Here is a 16,258-nt window from a genome sequence, read left to right on the forward strand (position 1 = left end):
CATTGCTTGCAGAGTGCTTAACCCACACTGCTGCTCTCCCAACATGCTGCAAGAACAATGGTATTGCTTAGTTACAATGCTCTGCAGATCATCTCTGGCACAGCCTCAGCTTTACCTCATGCCAACTACACGATTTTCCTCTCCTGACAGGAAGACAAACCCTGTGTCTGCCACAGCTCATCATGTTCTTAGCTTTAGAAATTCATTTTTAGCAGAATAGTTGTCATGACCAAAACATTTCTGCTCCAGCTTCACCACATCTATACTGAGCAGGATTCAGTTTACTTCACACTGCTGAGGCACTGCTAATCCTGGTGTTCCCCTCACAGACGTCAGAGGAGTGAGAGGATTGCTCCAGGAAAAAGCAAGCAGCTGCTGAATACCACTGCCAAATCCTTTTCACAGAACCACAAAATGATAAGAGGTTGGAAGGGACCTCTAGACATCATATAGTCTAACCCCCCCTGCCAGAGCAGGTTCACCTAGAGCAGGTTGCACAGGATGGCATCCAAGCTGGCTTTGAATGACTCCAGAGATGGAGACTCCACCACCTCACTGGGCAAGCTGTTCCAGTGGGCCACTACCCTCAACGTAAAGAAGTCCTCCTCGTGTTTAGATGGAACGTCCTGTGTTCAAGTTTTGTCTGCATTGAGGTGCAGCAGAGATGCAGTGCATCAAACACAGGTGACAGGAGCTCATTGGGTTGTAAAACAGAATCCAGACTTGATGTTGGAGCTCCACAACCTGGTAATTGCCCATGCTGGGAGTCAGGCAGTGTCCACACAGGGACAGAGTAACTGCCTGGTGGAAGACAGAATCATGTATTTGCTTGTTGTACACCTAATGAATGTGGCAGATCCACAACCCAGCACCTTTAACTGGGCAGATGGTCACTGGATACCAGAAATAGCATTTCCAGGGTCTCAGACCCAAGCACTGTCCAAACACCTCCACCATATGTCCTCCTGGGGCAACAGCCATAGCTCCGTAGCAGCACAGAGCTCTGCCTGCAGTCCCTTCACTGTGCCTTCTATCAGCTCATTTCAACACAGAAGAACCACTCTGATAACTCTCATTCATCCTCCACAAACCATCAACCTAATTAACAGCTACATTCTGCTTTCTCAAGGAATTTGGGTTCACGGAGAGGCACAAGAGACCAGCATAGTTCTGTGGGCGTTCCTAAGGCAGCCATAACATGGGTTCATTAACCACAGAAGCTCATGTTTGCAGTTCTTCACCCAACTCCTTCTCCAAAGCACCTGAGGGAAGTGAAGCACTCACACCCAGCTTTAATTTCACCCAGGGAGTTTGCTCATGGGGTGAGAGCTGAGACAGTGCTGGCATTGTGTGCAGAACTTGGGAGTTCAGTGCAAGGACAAGATTTGGAATTGTCTTTTTTAATCCTCAAATAAGACAGGTAAACAAGCCTTGTTAGTGCCTCCTTTGTTGTCTGAAGTTTCACACCTGGGGAACCCATCACTCAGCCAGAAGAAAAGGAGAAAGGAATGAGGTAAGACAAGTTGGACCCCAGAACCTCCCTGGAGGAAGCCCCAGGCAAGGGAGATCAATGCTGGGAGAGGTGCAAGCTCATACCAGCTTCCCTCCATCATGCCCTTCAAACCAGCCCCAGCTCTGTAGGACAGATGACAGAACAGTAAAACCAATACCCATCCTAGGCACACCAGAATCACAGACTCACCATGGTTGGAACATCTTCTAAGATCATCAAGCCCAACCATTATCTGGGTTGGGCCACTACTACATCACATCCTTAAGCACCACATCTAAACAGCTTTTAAATACATTGAGGGATGGCAAATCAATGATTTCCATGGGCAGTGTGAAACCAGTGCTGTTCCAAGCTTGTAATTAATGGAGAAGCAAGAAGATGATTTCGATGTGGTTTCACTACATGCATCTCAAGCACCTCAAAACCTTTGAGGGAGCTGGCACACAAGAAAGCTGTCTGGCAGAGGCTGTTTGGGTTTTCACGAGGCATTGGACAGGGCTCTGAAGAGTTCTCAGAAGCCCTGGGACAGGACGTAAGGTCCCTCCAGGACCGAAATTGAGGGAGGTGAAGAGGAAAGAACAGCAGCAGCAGAAAGGCTCTGTGTGAAATGGGAGTGGACAAGCAGCCTTCCCAACAGTAAATGGCAAAGGAATGAGATCTAATGACAGCAAATGAATTTTGGCTGTGCCAAGTAACTGAGCGTAGAAAGCACCAGTGTTTCACAACCCCCCCAGCACAAAATCTTCCTTCTGTCTAGTCTGAACCTCCTTCTTTTAGTTTCAAACCAACACTCCTCATCCTGTCACTCCATGCCTTCGTAAAAAGTCCCTCTCCAGCTCTCCTGGAGCCCCCTTCAAATACTGGAAGGCTACTCTAAGGTCTCTCCTAAGCCATCTCTTCTCCAGGCAGAACAAGCACCCCCTCTCTCAGCTTGTCCTCACAGAAGGGCTCCAGCATTCAGATCATCTTCATGGCCTCTTCTAGGCCTGCTCTAACAGTTACATCACCTTCCTGTGCTGCGGTCTCCAGAAGTAGACAATACTCCAGGAGGGGTCTGACCAGAGCAGAGGGGGAGAGTTGTCTCTCTTGACCTGCCACCCAGGCTCAATCCCAACCAGCTTTCTTTTCATTCAGGAAGAAGAAACTGGATTTATTTGGTTCAACACCCCCTCCCCCCCCCCACCCCCCCCCCCATCTGGTGCACACACAGTAAACAACAAAGAGTTTTGTTTCCAACATGTGTATTGGATCAAGACCTCGGGGAGCAAGAACAATCTGCATTTGGAGAAGCCACACACATCGGTTCCCATTTCTGGCACTGCCGCAGCACAAGAGCACCCAAACAAACCAGGGTTGGAGGTACAAATTGTTTCATGAAATGTACACTGTTGTTTTAAAGGGACAAGTACAAATCTTACAAAATGAACAAAATTGCCTTTAAAATACTTGTATTTGTTGAACCGTTAAAAACGGACACAGACAGAAAGAGGTAGCCAAGCTAACAATTTCCTGCTGCTCCAATTAGTGTTGCCTGCATGCACTGGGGAGGTTACTGCGGAACCACAGCTCCGGCCATCTTTGCTGGAAAGGACTGTGGAGAACTTGCAGTTTATTTCTGCTACGTGAAGGACTGAGGCAAATCCACAGGCTCACGAGCAGCCGTTTCACCCTCGTCTGGCTCAACAAAAAGGCATTGAAAGAACAAAAAGGTCGGCGGTGGTTTACTTCAGAGAGCGAGAGGGAGCGTGAGAGAGCGAGTACAGGAGCACGCACAGCAAGGGAGCCACACACGAGGGTAAGGGAACGTCAGGAAGCTGCCCTCGCCCTGCCACCACCAGAAGAAAGCACGACAAGTTCGTGGGTCCCCAAGTTAGCACAGAGAGCGTTTGAGGTTAGCTTGGTCCCATGGATATCAACATCACTTGACAAACTCAAAGCCATAAGCGAGGCAGAAAAGGTTAAGGGAAGCAGAGCTCTGCGTGTTGCATGCACGTGCTCTCTCACACCCTCTTTCAAGGCTGTCTGAGGTCCCAGCAGGTCAGTTCAGGAGGTTCTCCCATCCAGCATGTAGTAGCGATACATTAAACCTATGACCAGAGCTCCGAAGATGGGGATTAGCCATGTCGACCAGAAACTATCAGGAGATAAAGCAACCAACCAACATAAATACACACAACAGAGAACAGAAGAAAGAATTCAAGTTAATGATTCTTCCAAGATGCTCCTTGCTCATTACATGCCTGTTCTCATCTAGGGAACCCTCAGGACCTGTCTCCCATCAGCTTGTGGGCCTGGTTTGCAGGACTGGGCAACTCCAGCATTGCCCATGCTCTGCCCAGCCCCTGCCAGAGGCCCCTTCAAGCCTGGCTTGGTGGCTTACTAAATAGCAGCTGAACTGCTGAAGTTTCCAGCCTGGCACATACAGAAACCAATTTGGGTTTTTTGTTGTTGGTTTACTTTTCTTCCTTAAATAAGTCAGACTGTAATTTGTGCTGTACAAACAGCTGAGTTGACTCAGGGATGGAAACTGCCGCAGCTACCCCACAATAAATCTTCCTCGCTCAGAAACCAGAGGCCACAGGCTCACCTTCAGCAGCCTCTTCAGCAAAGAAGTTCTGCATCAGCTGTGAAAGACCAGGGGCCCTGTTCTGGTTTTAAGGATTGTCAACTGAACAGGGCTGGTTACAGTAGAGATCCACCAAAAAAATGCCCATGGCTGTGTGGCATCACCCCATAGCCTGCAGTCACCACCCCAATAATCCCATGGCCGTGGTTGTGTGACATGAGCATGGCAACTTGCTTTGGACCACTGCCTTGCTGGATGGTGCAGTAACATCCTCAGGGGTTTTCCTGCCCATTAGAGTTAATATGTGGTTCTACAAACAATGTCTTGCTCTGATTTTAAAGATACGGTACCTTGCTTGGCCTGAGGATGTCATACTTGGGTTCTGAAGGAGGAAAGAGGGAGTTAGCAGGGAAAAAAGGAACATTCAACACATGCTGATAAGACAAGACTGAACACGTGATTACAAGCAGAGAGGAAAACTAACCCTCCCCTTCCTCCCCCAAATGCCCTCTGCCACAAGTGCAGATGTTTATGGCCTCCACATCCTCCCCATCGATCCAACACCTTCCATCCAGTCCTCAGCTTCTCACCAGAATTTGCACCCCTCTCAAAAAAAGGTCTAGGATGGATGACAACCAGCACTCTGATCCCGATAGTCCTATCACTGTCACCCCCCTCCCCAAACCCCTGCCCACATCCCCCTTTGCTGTTCTGATGCTGCCCACAGTGTTCAACATAAGCCATTTCCAATTTTCTACATTTCTTTCATAAAACTCTATTTCAACCCTTTTTCCAGTCAGCTAAAACTCTCATCTAGGCTTCATCAGCGCTGCAGCCTCTTCCTTGCTGCTTGTTGCTGCTCCCCAGTTTAAACCAACACCTAGCAGCCAGAAATCACCTTTCCTGCCCACCCTAAACAGAATTATCTCAATTTATAGAGAGCCTCAGTGCTCTGCCAGAATACATGCAGTGGATGCTAAACACTGACACTGATCTGTGGGGAGCTACCTCAGAGCAGCCTCACAAGAGTTTACAGGGACAACTACTCTTTTTTTTTTTTTTTGTGGTTCCCCCCTATTTATTTTTACACTGCTGATTTCTATTCCCTGCTATTTTTAAGTGATATGTGGGCAGATGTTTTAAAGCAGATGTTGTTCACTGGGGAAGGACCTGGGCTGTATGGAACTCACTGGACCTTCCTCAGAAAACATTTGGGGGGAAAAAAATATATTTACCTCCTAACTAAGGAGGTAAAAATATATTTACCTCCTAACTCAGATTTCTACACACTTTTTAGGCTGTTTGTGAAGCAGACTTGAACCAAACAATACATTTTAAGGTGAATATAGGCATAATCGTGCAGTCCTGGGTTATAAGGAAGCATAGGCTTCACCCAGCCTGAATGATTCCTTCTCTGACTGACTAGAGCAAACCACCACTCTGCAGTCACTCTCTCCCTGTGGAGAGTTTCCTTCTTGCTTCCCACTGCTCTGTGAGTGGCCCTGCCTCAGACAACACCTACTGAAAGAGCTGTTGAAGGCAGAGCTGTGCCTGGGCCAAGCTTGCCAGCCCAGCAAGAGGACCAGCCAGCTGGAGGCACATGTTTATCTCCCAGAGGGGATTCTATTTATTACCATTTCCCTCTCCCCAGCCATTTCAAAGGCACTTTTTGCTACACTGGGTCCTGTTCTCATCCAGGAGTACCTGAGTTTTAAGCAACACCAGCGATTACTAAGGCAGAGAACAGAGAATTCTTTTTTTGCAGCCAACTGTGTGGTGGCTGTGCCTGTCTCCTGTGACAGCACCAACAGTTTGGTGGTCAGGCACAGAGCGAGCAATGCAGAAAAAAACGCTCTGTGGCTCAAGGTGTGGAAATAACATTGCTGATGTCAGGGGAGAGAGGGCACAAAACCCACTTCCAATTTCACACCAAGATGACTACAGAGTTTTGGACAAAAACAAAGGTGCAATTTGCTTGGGAGATTTATTCATCACTGTAGTTTGTGTAAACATAAGGCCCCAAGCTCCACAGGAAAAGAAAAAGGAAAATAAAAGAGGGGAAAAGGTGGTGTGTGACAACTTTGGCAAAGCCTTAATCTCAAATAGAAAAGTAACACACTGATAGCTTACCTTGGAATCTTTCTTTTCACGATCACACTGTCAAGGGGGAAAAAAAAAAGGAGAAGATAAGCACTGACATCAAGAGAAACCAGCAGGATTTATGAGGGAATTGTTCTGTGCACTGCCCTCATCACAGGGGCAATTACCTGGACTGGGTTTTCAAAGAAGCCCTTCCTTCAGCACCCAAAGGCACAGTCTTTGTGGCTGAGGGAAGCTGTGCCTCCCTCTGTGATCTCTCACCCTCCTCAATTCTGGTTACAAGACAAAGGGAAGTTGTGGTACCACCAGCTAAGGAGGGAACCAACTAGATTAGCTTCCCTAAAAGCCCAGATGCAATTGTGGTGAGAAGTCTGTTCTGAATGGTGGACAGGGAAGACTGATTTCATTTTGTTTCCTCAACAGAAGTCCTGGACAACACACACTCCCTACAACGCTTAACTACTTACTTATTTCACAAGACATGTCTTGGTGTATGTGTGGAGTGAGTTACACAGAAGAGATTCACCTTTTCCCCCAGTCCCATCCCATCTTTGAAAGGGGCTGTCACAGCTAGCCAGGCCTTACCGGGTGGACCTCCCCTATGTAGTACTGCTTCAGCATTTCCCGGGCATCTGTGGAATGCCCAACATCTTCGAAGCTCTCTGTGGCATCTCTACCAGCTTGTTCCAGCAAAACCTCTTCCCCACCTGGATGCTGCAAGAGAAAACTTCAGGTGAGGAAAGGGCTATATGATGGTGCCAGGAGAGCTGTCAGCCTTCCTTCCAACCTCTTCCATTCATTATGGATGCCTCAAACCAATATCATCCATAGAACCTTCCAAAGATTCCACTGTCAGACCTCTCCTTCAGGAATTCACAGAGAATGATGAGTGCTGCACAGCCTGGAGAATACTTCATGTAATAAAAATCCTTCCAAAGAGGTGGATCTCCAACATACACAGGGGAGCATAGCTCTGTCCCCACAGCCAAGCCACCCCCTCTGTGATTCTGTAATGGACTTGAACAAGAAAATCATACCAAAAAAAATAGGACATCTTGATACAGCTTTTCATAGGCCTCACTGTATCGATCACACTTCCTGGCTTGCAGCAGAGCCTCTCACAGAATCCCCAAATCCCAGCATGGTAGAAGTTGGAAGGGACCACTGGGGACCACCTAGTCCAAAACCCCTGCTAAAGCAGGGTCACCCACAGCAGGTTGCCCAGGGTAACAATGTCCAGGCAGGTTTGGAATCTCTCCAAAGGAGGAGACTCCAGAACCTCTCTGGGCAGTCTGCTCAGAGAGGACTCCAGCACCCTCAGAGCAAAGATTCTCCTCGTGTCTAGGTGGAACTCCACTGCATGACTGTCTCAAGAACTTTCCCAAGGCAACTCAGCTGCTAGTGAAGCACAAGACTACATTGCCTTCACAAACATCAGAGGAAGGAAAGTTCCTCTTCTTCAGATGCTACAAAAACTAACAATATTTGGCTGACAGCCTCCCTCTGCACATAGCTGTGCCATGAGGAATGGAGACAGAGGAGAAACGCATCATGTTTTCCAGTGACATAAGAAACTACAACTCCAGTGTAGTCCCAACAACACTGAATTTGATCCAGAAGCACTCAACAACCAGGGGAGAGAATAAAGAAGTGCCACAAAACGTTATGCTGTTTGACATGATCTACTGATTCCAGGGATTTGGAAGTTCCAACAACATTAGTACCAAATCCACAGCACACTCCACAGCGACACTGGCATTGCTCTTGGTGGCAGATGGTCACAGACCACACGGTGTGAAGTGAAATACCCTGGTGCAGGTCTGTTTTCCTTGATGGGTTGGGTTGTCCTCTAGCACTGTCAATACCTCAATTCCAGGAACAGCCTGGCAATGGAAAGCGCTACCCACAGAACCGGCAAAGTGCAATCTCTTTACAGCAGGAGTGTGAACAAATAGTGCAGTTTATCAGCTAATCCAGTTAAGGCAATAAAGTGGTCAGGCCTCTGAGTGCACTCACAGGGACTGACCCAGTTTTCCAGAGCATCAGGCACTAAAGGCAGGAGCTGAGACGATGAGGCTTGTTCACTGCTGCCTGCAATGCCTCAAACAGCTACAGGCCTGGAACTGGAGCTGTTCAGAGTTTCAGATCAAAGGACTAACCCACCTGTTTTTCTCTGCACTATCCTTTTCCTCCCCACAGACACAGAGCAGTTGTCATTACTCCTCTTCCTTCAGCTTGCCTGTGTTTGCTGCCAAAACTTGAACTACTCCCACTTGGCTATCACCCCTCATACCAAACATACCCAGTACGGACACAAAACCACTCCAGTTGTTTACTCCAGTGAGCTCCTGCAGCAAAGTCTGCAATCCTCATATCAGAGATCTTTCTTCTGAATAAATCCCTTTATTGTCCAGGTATGTAACAAAATCAATGTGGAGCTTTCTCAGCAGCAGAAGGGCAAAGTCTGCAGTTCCAAGACACAGCTTGGTTAGCAGGCAGTTATTAGGTTGCTTTAGCTATAAAACCAAGTGAGGCTCCAATCTGCTCATTCCCTCCATGCCTGGCTACAGGTCTTGCTGCTATTTCTCCCATACCAAACCCTCAGTCTCAGAAGGAATCAGATGAAGGACCATCCAGGCAGAAAACAACTGACAAAGAAAGGGAAGAAATTGTCTGCTGGGGTAACTGTGACTGAGCTCATACAGAGCTGGATGAGTGTCTCTGGTTAGACAAGGGAGACAAAGGAAACACAGGCTGAAGCAAGAGTACCCTTTAGATCATTTCTGTATGCCCTAGGTCACACTCTCAGACCCAGCTGGAGTGGTGGGATGCTGTATGATGTCTATGCACACTGTCCTCTTTTCAGCTCTTTTAGAAGCATGCTTGCAAAGGTGCACAGCAACGAGGGGGTGAAAAGCAGGCCGTTCACTTTCAGCCTGCTAGGAGAACTCCTCAGAAATGTCTCACCAGAAATCTCAGGTCAGATGGAAAAAATATCAGAGCTGAATTTTAAGAAGACAGCCCTGCTTTCCTAATTATCCACCCTAAAAGGGCAGACAGAAACCTGCAGTAACAGGGACCATACAGTGGATACTGGCTTTTAGCAGCACCCAGTCTTTGCATGTACAAGAGACAAAAATGGTGAAGCCCAAGAGAGAAGCAGAACAGCAAAGCTCGCTCCTCTTCACGTCTTTGGGTCTGAAGCCTTTCTGTCACACAGTCCCAGAATCCCAGCATGGTGGGGGTTGAAAGGGACCTCTGAGGATCATCTAGTCCAATCCCCCCTGCACAAGCAGGGTCACCCACAGCAAATCACCCATGATCACAGAGAGGTTTGAATCTCTCCAGAAAAGGAGACTCCATGACATCTCTGGGCAGCCTGCTCAAGGGAACCAGAGCCCTCACAGCAAAGAAGTTTCTCTTCATGGTCAGATGGAACCTCCTGGGTTCCAATTTGTGCCCCATGCCCTTTGTCCTGTCGCTGGGCACCACTGAGAAGAGTCTGGCCCCATGCTCTTGACAACTACCCTGTAGCTCTTGCTGAGCATTGAGAAGATCCCCTCAGTCTGCTCTTCTCCAAGCTAAAAAGCCCCAGGTCTCTCAACCCCTCCTATGCACTTGCTAAAACCACAAGTACAAAAAAGACTTATTTATTCATGCACATCTGTCCTTCACTGTAATCACCAGGTCAAAAGCTTTTGGCTGCAAAACATCTTTACATATATCATATTTCTGAAAGGACCTGCTAGTCTGGACAACCACAGATGCAGCCAGACAATTCTTACCTTGTTGCACCCCAAGAAATGTAAACCCAGACTATTTATACAGGAAGTCATTGACTCTGACACAAAACTCCTCAAAGCTACAGCTCCTGCAGGAAAACTGGGGAAAAGGAAAAATCTACACTTCCAGAAGACACAATGGCTGAAAACATACCTGTTTCTGAAGAGAAACAGACAGAAGAAAAAAAAAAAGAAGAAAAAAAGAAGTAGTCCCAAGGGCCAGTCCACAGAAATTTCTCTCAACAAAAGTAACAGACCTGGAACCTCCTGGTCACTGGAGCATTCAGCACAGACAGTACACATGGACAGCAACGTGAATAGTCTTGAAGCACCAGTTCTGGAAGGATACAACCAACACCACTGAGCAGAGTTTTACAGGGAGAATCTTATCATTTGGGAGTGAAAGCACAACAGCCATCACCAGCATAAGGCACCCTTCCCATCCCTGGCTCAGGCAGTGCAGAAGGGAGGCCACAGCCCAGAGGCTGAGGTAAGGAGAAAACCCAAGTTGTCCTCAAGCTTTGCAATACTCCCAGCTATAGCAGGTGCTCCCAAAAGCTGCAACTCAGTGTGACATTCTTCAAATTCCAGCCTGGATCCAGAGAACAGCAGAAGCTGGAAGTTGTACAACCTCATATTCACTCCAAGCTCACTTTAAATGTCACTGATGCTCTGTGGTGGTGATGAAAGAACATTCATTCGCCCTTGATGACTCACTCCCCAATTAGCAACTGATATTGTCCATCCTTTGTGTCCAGCCAGCAAGGCTGTATTTATCCAGGAGGCCTCAGAAGATGCTCCATCTGTGCAGCGTTCAGAGAGGATGGGGGGGAAAGGCAGCAGCAGGTCAGAACCGTAGGTGGGCAGTGAAGACTTCCAAGAGACAACCCAGAGCCTTGAGTCATCTTTTCATAACCTCCCAGTGCCCATCTGCACACATCTGCCTGTAACTGCTGCTACAGACCTGCTGTAAACTACAGACCAGCTCAGAAGCAGCATTAATGACATTTATCAGGATGAGCAGGGATGCAGAAAGTTTCACCCCTAGCCCCCTGTATCAGAGAGAAATAAGCTGGGAAAGAGAAGAGTGTTACTGGGCAGTAGTAATGCCAGAACACAAGGACAAGCAGCCACCTGGACAAGGGGGCTGTGTCAGCCACACACCCTTCAGACCTCATTTTAAGACATGGAACGGGTTTCCCCAACAACATCTCTGCAGAGCTAATCAGCATGAGCAAAACCATTCTCCTCTGACATTCTTCCTTCTCCTCTCCCACAGAGTTCTGGTTTCAGATCCACCACAGTATGAAGGAATTAAATGCAGACAAAGAGGGGTATTACTTGACACTGTTTACATACTGCTGGTGCAGTAGGGAGATAAAAATCTAAACATTGCCTCTTTGGTGTAAGCATCCATCTGATAATTCCCTTCTTTTCACTTTCACCTCATTGATAATGCTCTTAACCACCAGCTCCTCTTAAGCACAGACTCTACCTACCTTAGCTATGTACTTGCCTGTAAAGAGCAAATCTACTGTTAGAACCACAAAGAATCATAGAATCCTGGAATGTTTTGAGTGAGAAGGGACCTTTGAAGCTTATCTAATCCAATCCCCTGCAGTCAGCAGGGACATCTGCAACTAGAGCATGTTCCTCAGAGCCCCAGACAACCTGACCTGTTATGGTTCCAGGCATCGGGCATCTCCCACCTCCCTGGACAACCTAGGCCAGTGTCTTGCCACCCTTAGTGCTAAAAGCTCTTTCCTTCCATCCAGTCTAAATCTCCCTCTTCTAGTTTAAGACATCACCCTTTGTTCTGTTACAACAGATCCTGCTCAAAAGTCTGTCCCCTTTGAATACTGAAAGGCCAGGTCTGCCAGGAACCTTCTCTTCTCCAGGCTGAACAACCCCAACTCTCTCAGCCTGTCCTCACAGCAAAGCAGTTCCAGCCCTCATATCATTTTCATGGCTTCCTCTGGACCTGCTCCAACAAATGACAGATTTCACCCAGTGCTCAAACACTTGAAGGGGGTCTACATGTAAAAGGAAGCAGTCAGCTGCTCAGAAAATCTCTGAAAAGCTTCTGGATTTGTGAACTGACCTTGGAACAGAAGCCTGAGTACCTTAATTCTCCTTATAGGTCCATATAAGAGCTTCCTGAATTAGTCATACTCAGTATGATTGTCTTCTCCTTCCCACCCCAGCAACTGAGCTCTCTAAGGCACAGTTTGCATCTTGATTTAGATGCATGTGACTAAATGTGCAACTGATCCCTCACCCCACCGGAGCTGCAGACTCTCCCATAAAACAAAAGAGCTGAGCATCAACTGATAACTCTTCATGCCACTGCTGATCCACACTGCCAGACTTCCGTGCTTCTGGCAGGCACCACGCACTTCTCCTTCCAGCGTACTGGGTGCCTGGAGTCTCCCCCAAGTATCAAAGTCTGCACAGCAAGCAGCTTTTCAGATCCTGCACCCAACACAGAGGAATCTCTGAACAGTGCTGGTTACACCACAGACACTGGTGAGCAAAGGAGCAAGCAGCTGGGATCTGGTCATGGTCCCAGGAAAGCAAGATTTTCCACGGAAGAGCTCTACACACTGCAGCGCTGGTACAGCAAAGGCCAGCTCTGTAGGAAAAGACACTGCCTAATTTTTTCACTGACATACCTTAGAGGCTCTCTTAAAATAACTGTTGGGGGAAGACTCAAAGCACAGCTCTTGATTCTGAATGAGTGTTGTAATGCCAGATCCAATGAACAGAACAGATTGTGTTCAACATGACAAATAAGTACCAAAAGCTATGCAGAAATCCACCATCTTCAGCTGTCAGGCCACTGCAAAAAAAGCTGCCAGGTTGCTACTCCCTCCTGCCTCTGATAAGCCTCTACACCTTGCCAAGGGAGCTTTGTCAGTAGATGTTATGACTACAGAGCAGACATGCTTTCATCACACATGCCTGGAGGAAAACGAGAGTTTAATTTATATGAGCAAAACCAACAAGCAGCAACAGGCACACCGTCACTGAACTGCTCTCCTGGTGCAGCTGATTCAGAATTACTTTCATACACTACCCTGTAGATGCTACAAAAGGGTTTGGTGTTACTTCAAGCTGGGATAAAAGCCCCCTGAAATTCTGTTACTGTATCTTCCCACTCTATTTTCAGCTCCAAACACTAATGAGAATGTTCTCAAGCTTCTCAAAAATGGAAGTCAAAAGCATCAAGAAGCAGGTTTTGTCCCCACATCCAAGAAAACTGGAGATTATGCAGCAGAGATTGTATCATTTCCAGATCACTCCTGCATAGTCCCTTCCAGGAAGGCAGTAGTGCAGCAGCTGCTTATCTACTCAATCACAATCACTTTCTCAGTTAAGTTTGGGGCTGTCACTGAATCCCAGCACAGTGGTTTGGAAGGGATCTCTGGAGATCATATAGTTCAACCCCCTTCTTAAGCAGAGTCGCCCAGGATCACAATGTGCAGGTGGGTATGGAGTCAGAGACTCCACAACCTCTCTGGGCAGCCTGTTCCAGGGCTCTGGCACCCTCACAGCAAAGAAACTGCTTCCTCCTGCTCAGATGGAACTTCCTGTGTTCCAGTTTGTGCCTGTTGCCCTTTGTCCTGTCACAGGTCATCACTGAGAAATGATGTCTCTGGAAAAGTAAAATTTAAACTACTGATCCAGCCAGATACTTTACCCTACATGACCAGAAGTTACATTACATGGCATAAGAAAAGCTGCGCCTCCCACGTAAGACATGCCTGAGCAGACTTCCTCAGAAAACAGCAGAAGCACAACCCTTGCTCTCATCTGGCCCTTGCCAACACGACCTGCCATCAGGTTTTTTGCGGGGTCTCTGCACACGGACAGGAGCTGTCATAAGCACAGGAAATCTCCCAGACCAGAGGGTCTCCTGGGGCTTCCCTCAAGGCTCGGGGACCCTCCTTCCGCCAACGCTAGGTCGCTAAATTCCCACAGCCTGGGGGCAGAGAGCTGCCTGAGGAACACAAGAGCACCCCCACACACACCCCCCGGGGCCTTCTCAACCCCGCTTCCCCTTGCAGCCTCCCCTAGCCCTGAACTCTCTGCACCCCATGGCACCTCTCCCGCCCTCCCTTACATCTCCTCCGCACCTTCAGGCCCTCCCCTTCTCTCTCCACTCCAAACACCCTCCCCCAGGCTCTCCCCCGCTTCCCTCAGCCCCCCCGGGATCCGTCCTTCCCCATGCCGGCCCCTGAGGGGACGGGCCGGGCCCCCGCCCCGCCCGACCTCACCTCCTCCAGGAAGCGGGTGACATCGTAGACGCGCCCGTGGATAACCAGCCAGGCCTCACGACTAGAGTTCCGTTTCCCCACCTCCTCCAGCGTGAAAACGGGACCGGCCGCCTCCTCCGCCGTCGCGGAGCCCCCGGCCTCCTTGCGCTCCCCGGGCTCCATGCTGGCCGCCAGCAACTTCGCGCAATGACACGCTTGACCCACAACAGCCACCGTACCGATAGCGGACGCACGCCCTCTTTGCTAACGGCCCGCGGCGGCTCCCGACCCACTCCCGCAGCCAATGAGGAGAGGGAAGCACCAGTGGCGAGGAGACTGCTGGCGCCGGCGACAGCCAATGGAAGGGCGCGCCGCAGGGGCGTTGGCCAATAGGGAGCAGCCACAGCGACAGGGCGGGAAGGTGTTGGCATAGTCCTCGCCTCTCCGGCTCCTCTGGGGGACCCTTCTGGGACGTCTCTGCCTTGAACCTGGTTCCTTCTGAATCCATCTGCCCTCAGGAATCGGCTGTGCGCAGCCAGGGTGACGGCCACCCCACTGTGACCGCCGGAGAGCGAAGTGCCCATCAACGGCCTCCCCGCCGTAGTGCCTAGTATCCGTCCCGAGCCTTTGGTAACTCTCCCCTTCCGACTTGTTGGGCGAATAAAAGGAAACCGGCAACTCTTGGGAAGCGCCTGTTCCCGTAAGGGACTATCCCAGGTCTGGGCTGCAGCACCTCTCCTCGAGTCTAGTTGCAACAGGCCATCTCAGGGTTACCTCCATGGGTGTGGGGACAGAACCCACAGGTAGCAGCTGTTTCATCAGGAGAGCACATGGGATGCATGCTGGCAAGAACTGTGGGCCAGAACCACTGTGTGGTGAGAACAGGCTGAGGGAGTTGGTATTGTTCACCTTGGCAAAGAGAAGGCTCCGGGGAGACCTTGTGGCCTTTCAGTACTTAAAGGGGTTGATAAGAAAGATGGGGGACAATGTTTTTGCCAGGGTCAGTTGTGATAGGACAAGGGGTGATGGTTTAAACTAATAAGGGACATTCAGACTGGATAGAAGAAAGACTTTTTTTACGTACTGAGGATGGTGAGACACTGGCCCAGGTTGCCCAGAGTGGTGGTAGAGGCCTCATCCCTGAAACCATTCTAGGTCACATTGTTTTGGGGATCAGAGCAATCTGATGTAGTTGAAGATGTCCCTGCTGAATGCAGCATAACTGGACTAGGTGATCTTGAAAGGTACCTTCCAATACAAACCATTCTATGGAGAATCATTTGTCGGAGCCCCTTTGGCTGAATGATAGGACTCCTTTGAAGGGCTTTCCATTCCAGTGCCAATGGAAATAGCTTTTTCTCTGCTTCTTTTGGTGTAAAATAGCCAGTCATCTCACAGATCTTTAAACTGAGTTTCTCTAACTTGATCTCTACTGTGAGGGTGCTGGAGCCCTGGAGCAGACAGCCCAGAGAGGTTGTGGAGTCTCCAACTCTGGAGAGATTCCAACCCCCACTGGTCATTGTGATCCTGAGCAACCTGCTGTAGGTGACCCTGCTTTAGCAGGGCAGTTGGACTAGATGATCTTCTGAGGTCCTTTCCACCCCCACCATGCTGGGATTCAGTGACCCTGTAGAAGTGCAGCACATCTCCAAGAGCTGTATTTGTGTCAGTTTCTCAAGCAGAATGTTCCCTTGCAGACCTGCTGTCGGACACTTGCTTAGTTCTGTCTTGCTCTTTGAACAGGCTTAGGGACAGACTGGAAGCTCAGGAACCTGAGTACCTTGTAAACCTGGTGCTTTTCATTTCTGAACTCACATTTGTAGCTGTGGAATTTATTTCCTTGCACTTTCAGTGCAGGTAGAATGCTGGACACTGGACTGTTTGTTTTAATGTAACTGCTGAGGAGGCAGAAATGCCTGATGTTGTAAGAAGTGTTAACATATTGCCAACACTGGCTAAAGATTAAAGGTAAAGATTAAAGAATTGGTGGAGGATAATGTCTGTGCAGTTTGCTGCAGCTGGGACTGTAACAAGAGCTCAG

At 48.8% G+C, this 16,258-nt stretch overlaps 1 protein-coding gene across 1 annotated transcript; it reads right to left on the reverse strand.

Moving 5' to 3' along the window:
* Nucleotides 1-2,737: 2,737 nt before the first annotated feature.
* On the reverse strand, nucleotides 2,738-14,487 carry CYB5B (cytochrome b5 type B). The gene is made up of 5 exons (XM_068150700.1): nucleotides 14,239-14,487; nucleotides 6,765-6,893; nucleotides 6,210-6,236; nucleotides 4,430-4,461; nucleotides 2,738-3,647 (listed from the first exon to the last, which is right to left on the reverse strand). The coding sequence occupies exons 1-5, from the start codon at nucleotides 14,398-14,400 to the stop codon at nucleotides 3,557-3,559; spliced, it is 441 nt and encodes a 146-aa protein (XP_068006801.1). The 5' UTR covers nucleotides 14,401-14,487; the 3' UTR covers nucleotides 2,738-3,556.
* Between the last annotated feature and the right edge of the window lie 1,771 nt (nucleotides 14,488-16,258).

The sequence above is a fragment of the Melanerpes formicivorus genome, unplaced genomic scaffold (assembly GCF_026170545.1).
Source record: "Melanerpes formicivorus ecotype bairdi unplaced genomic scaffold, bMelFor1.0.p_v2 SCAF_20, whole genome shotgun sequence".
In the NCBI taxonomy this organism is placed as follows: domain Eukaryota; kingdom Metazoa; phylum Chordata; class Aves; order Piciformes; family Picidae; genus Melanerpes; species Melanerpes formicivorus.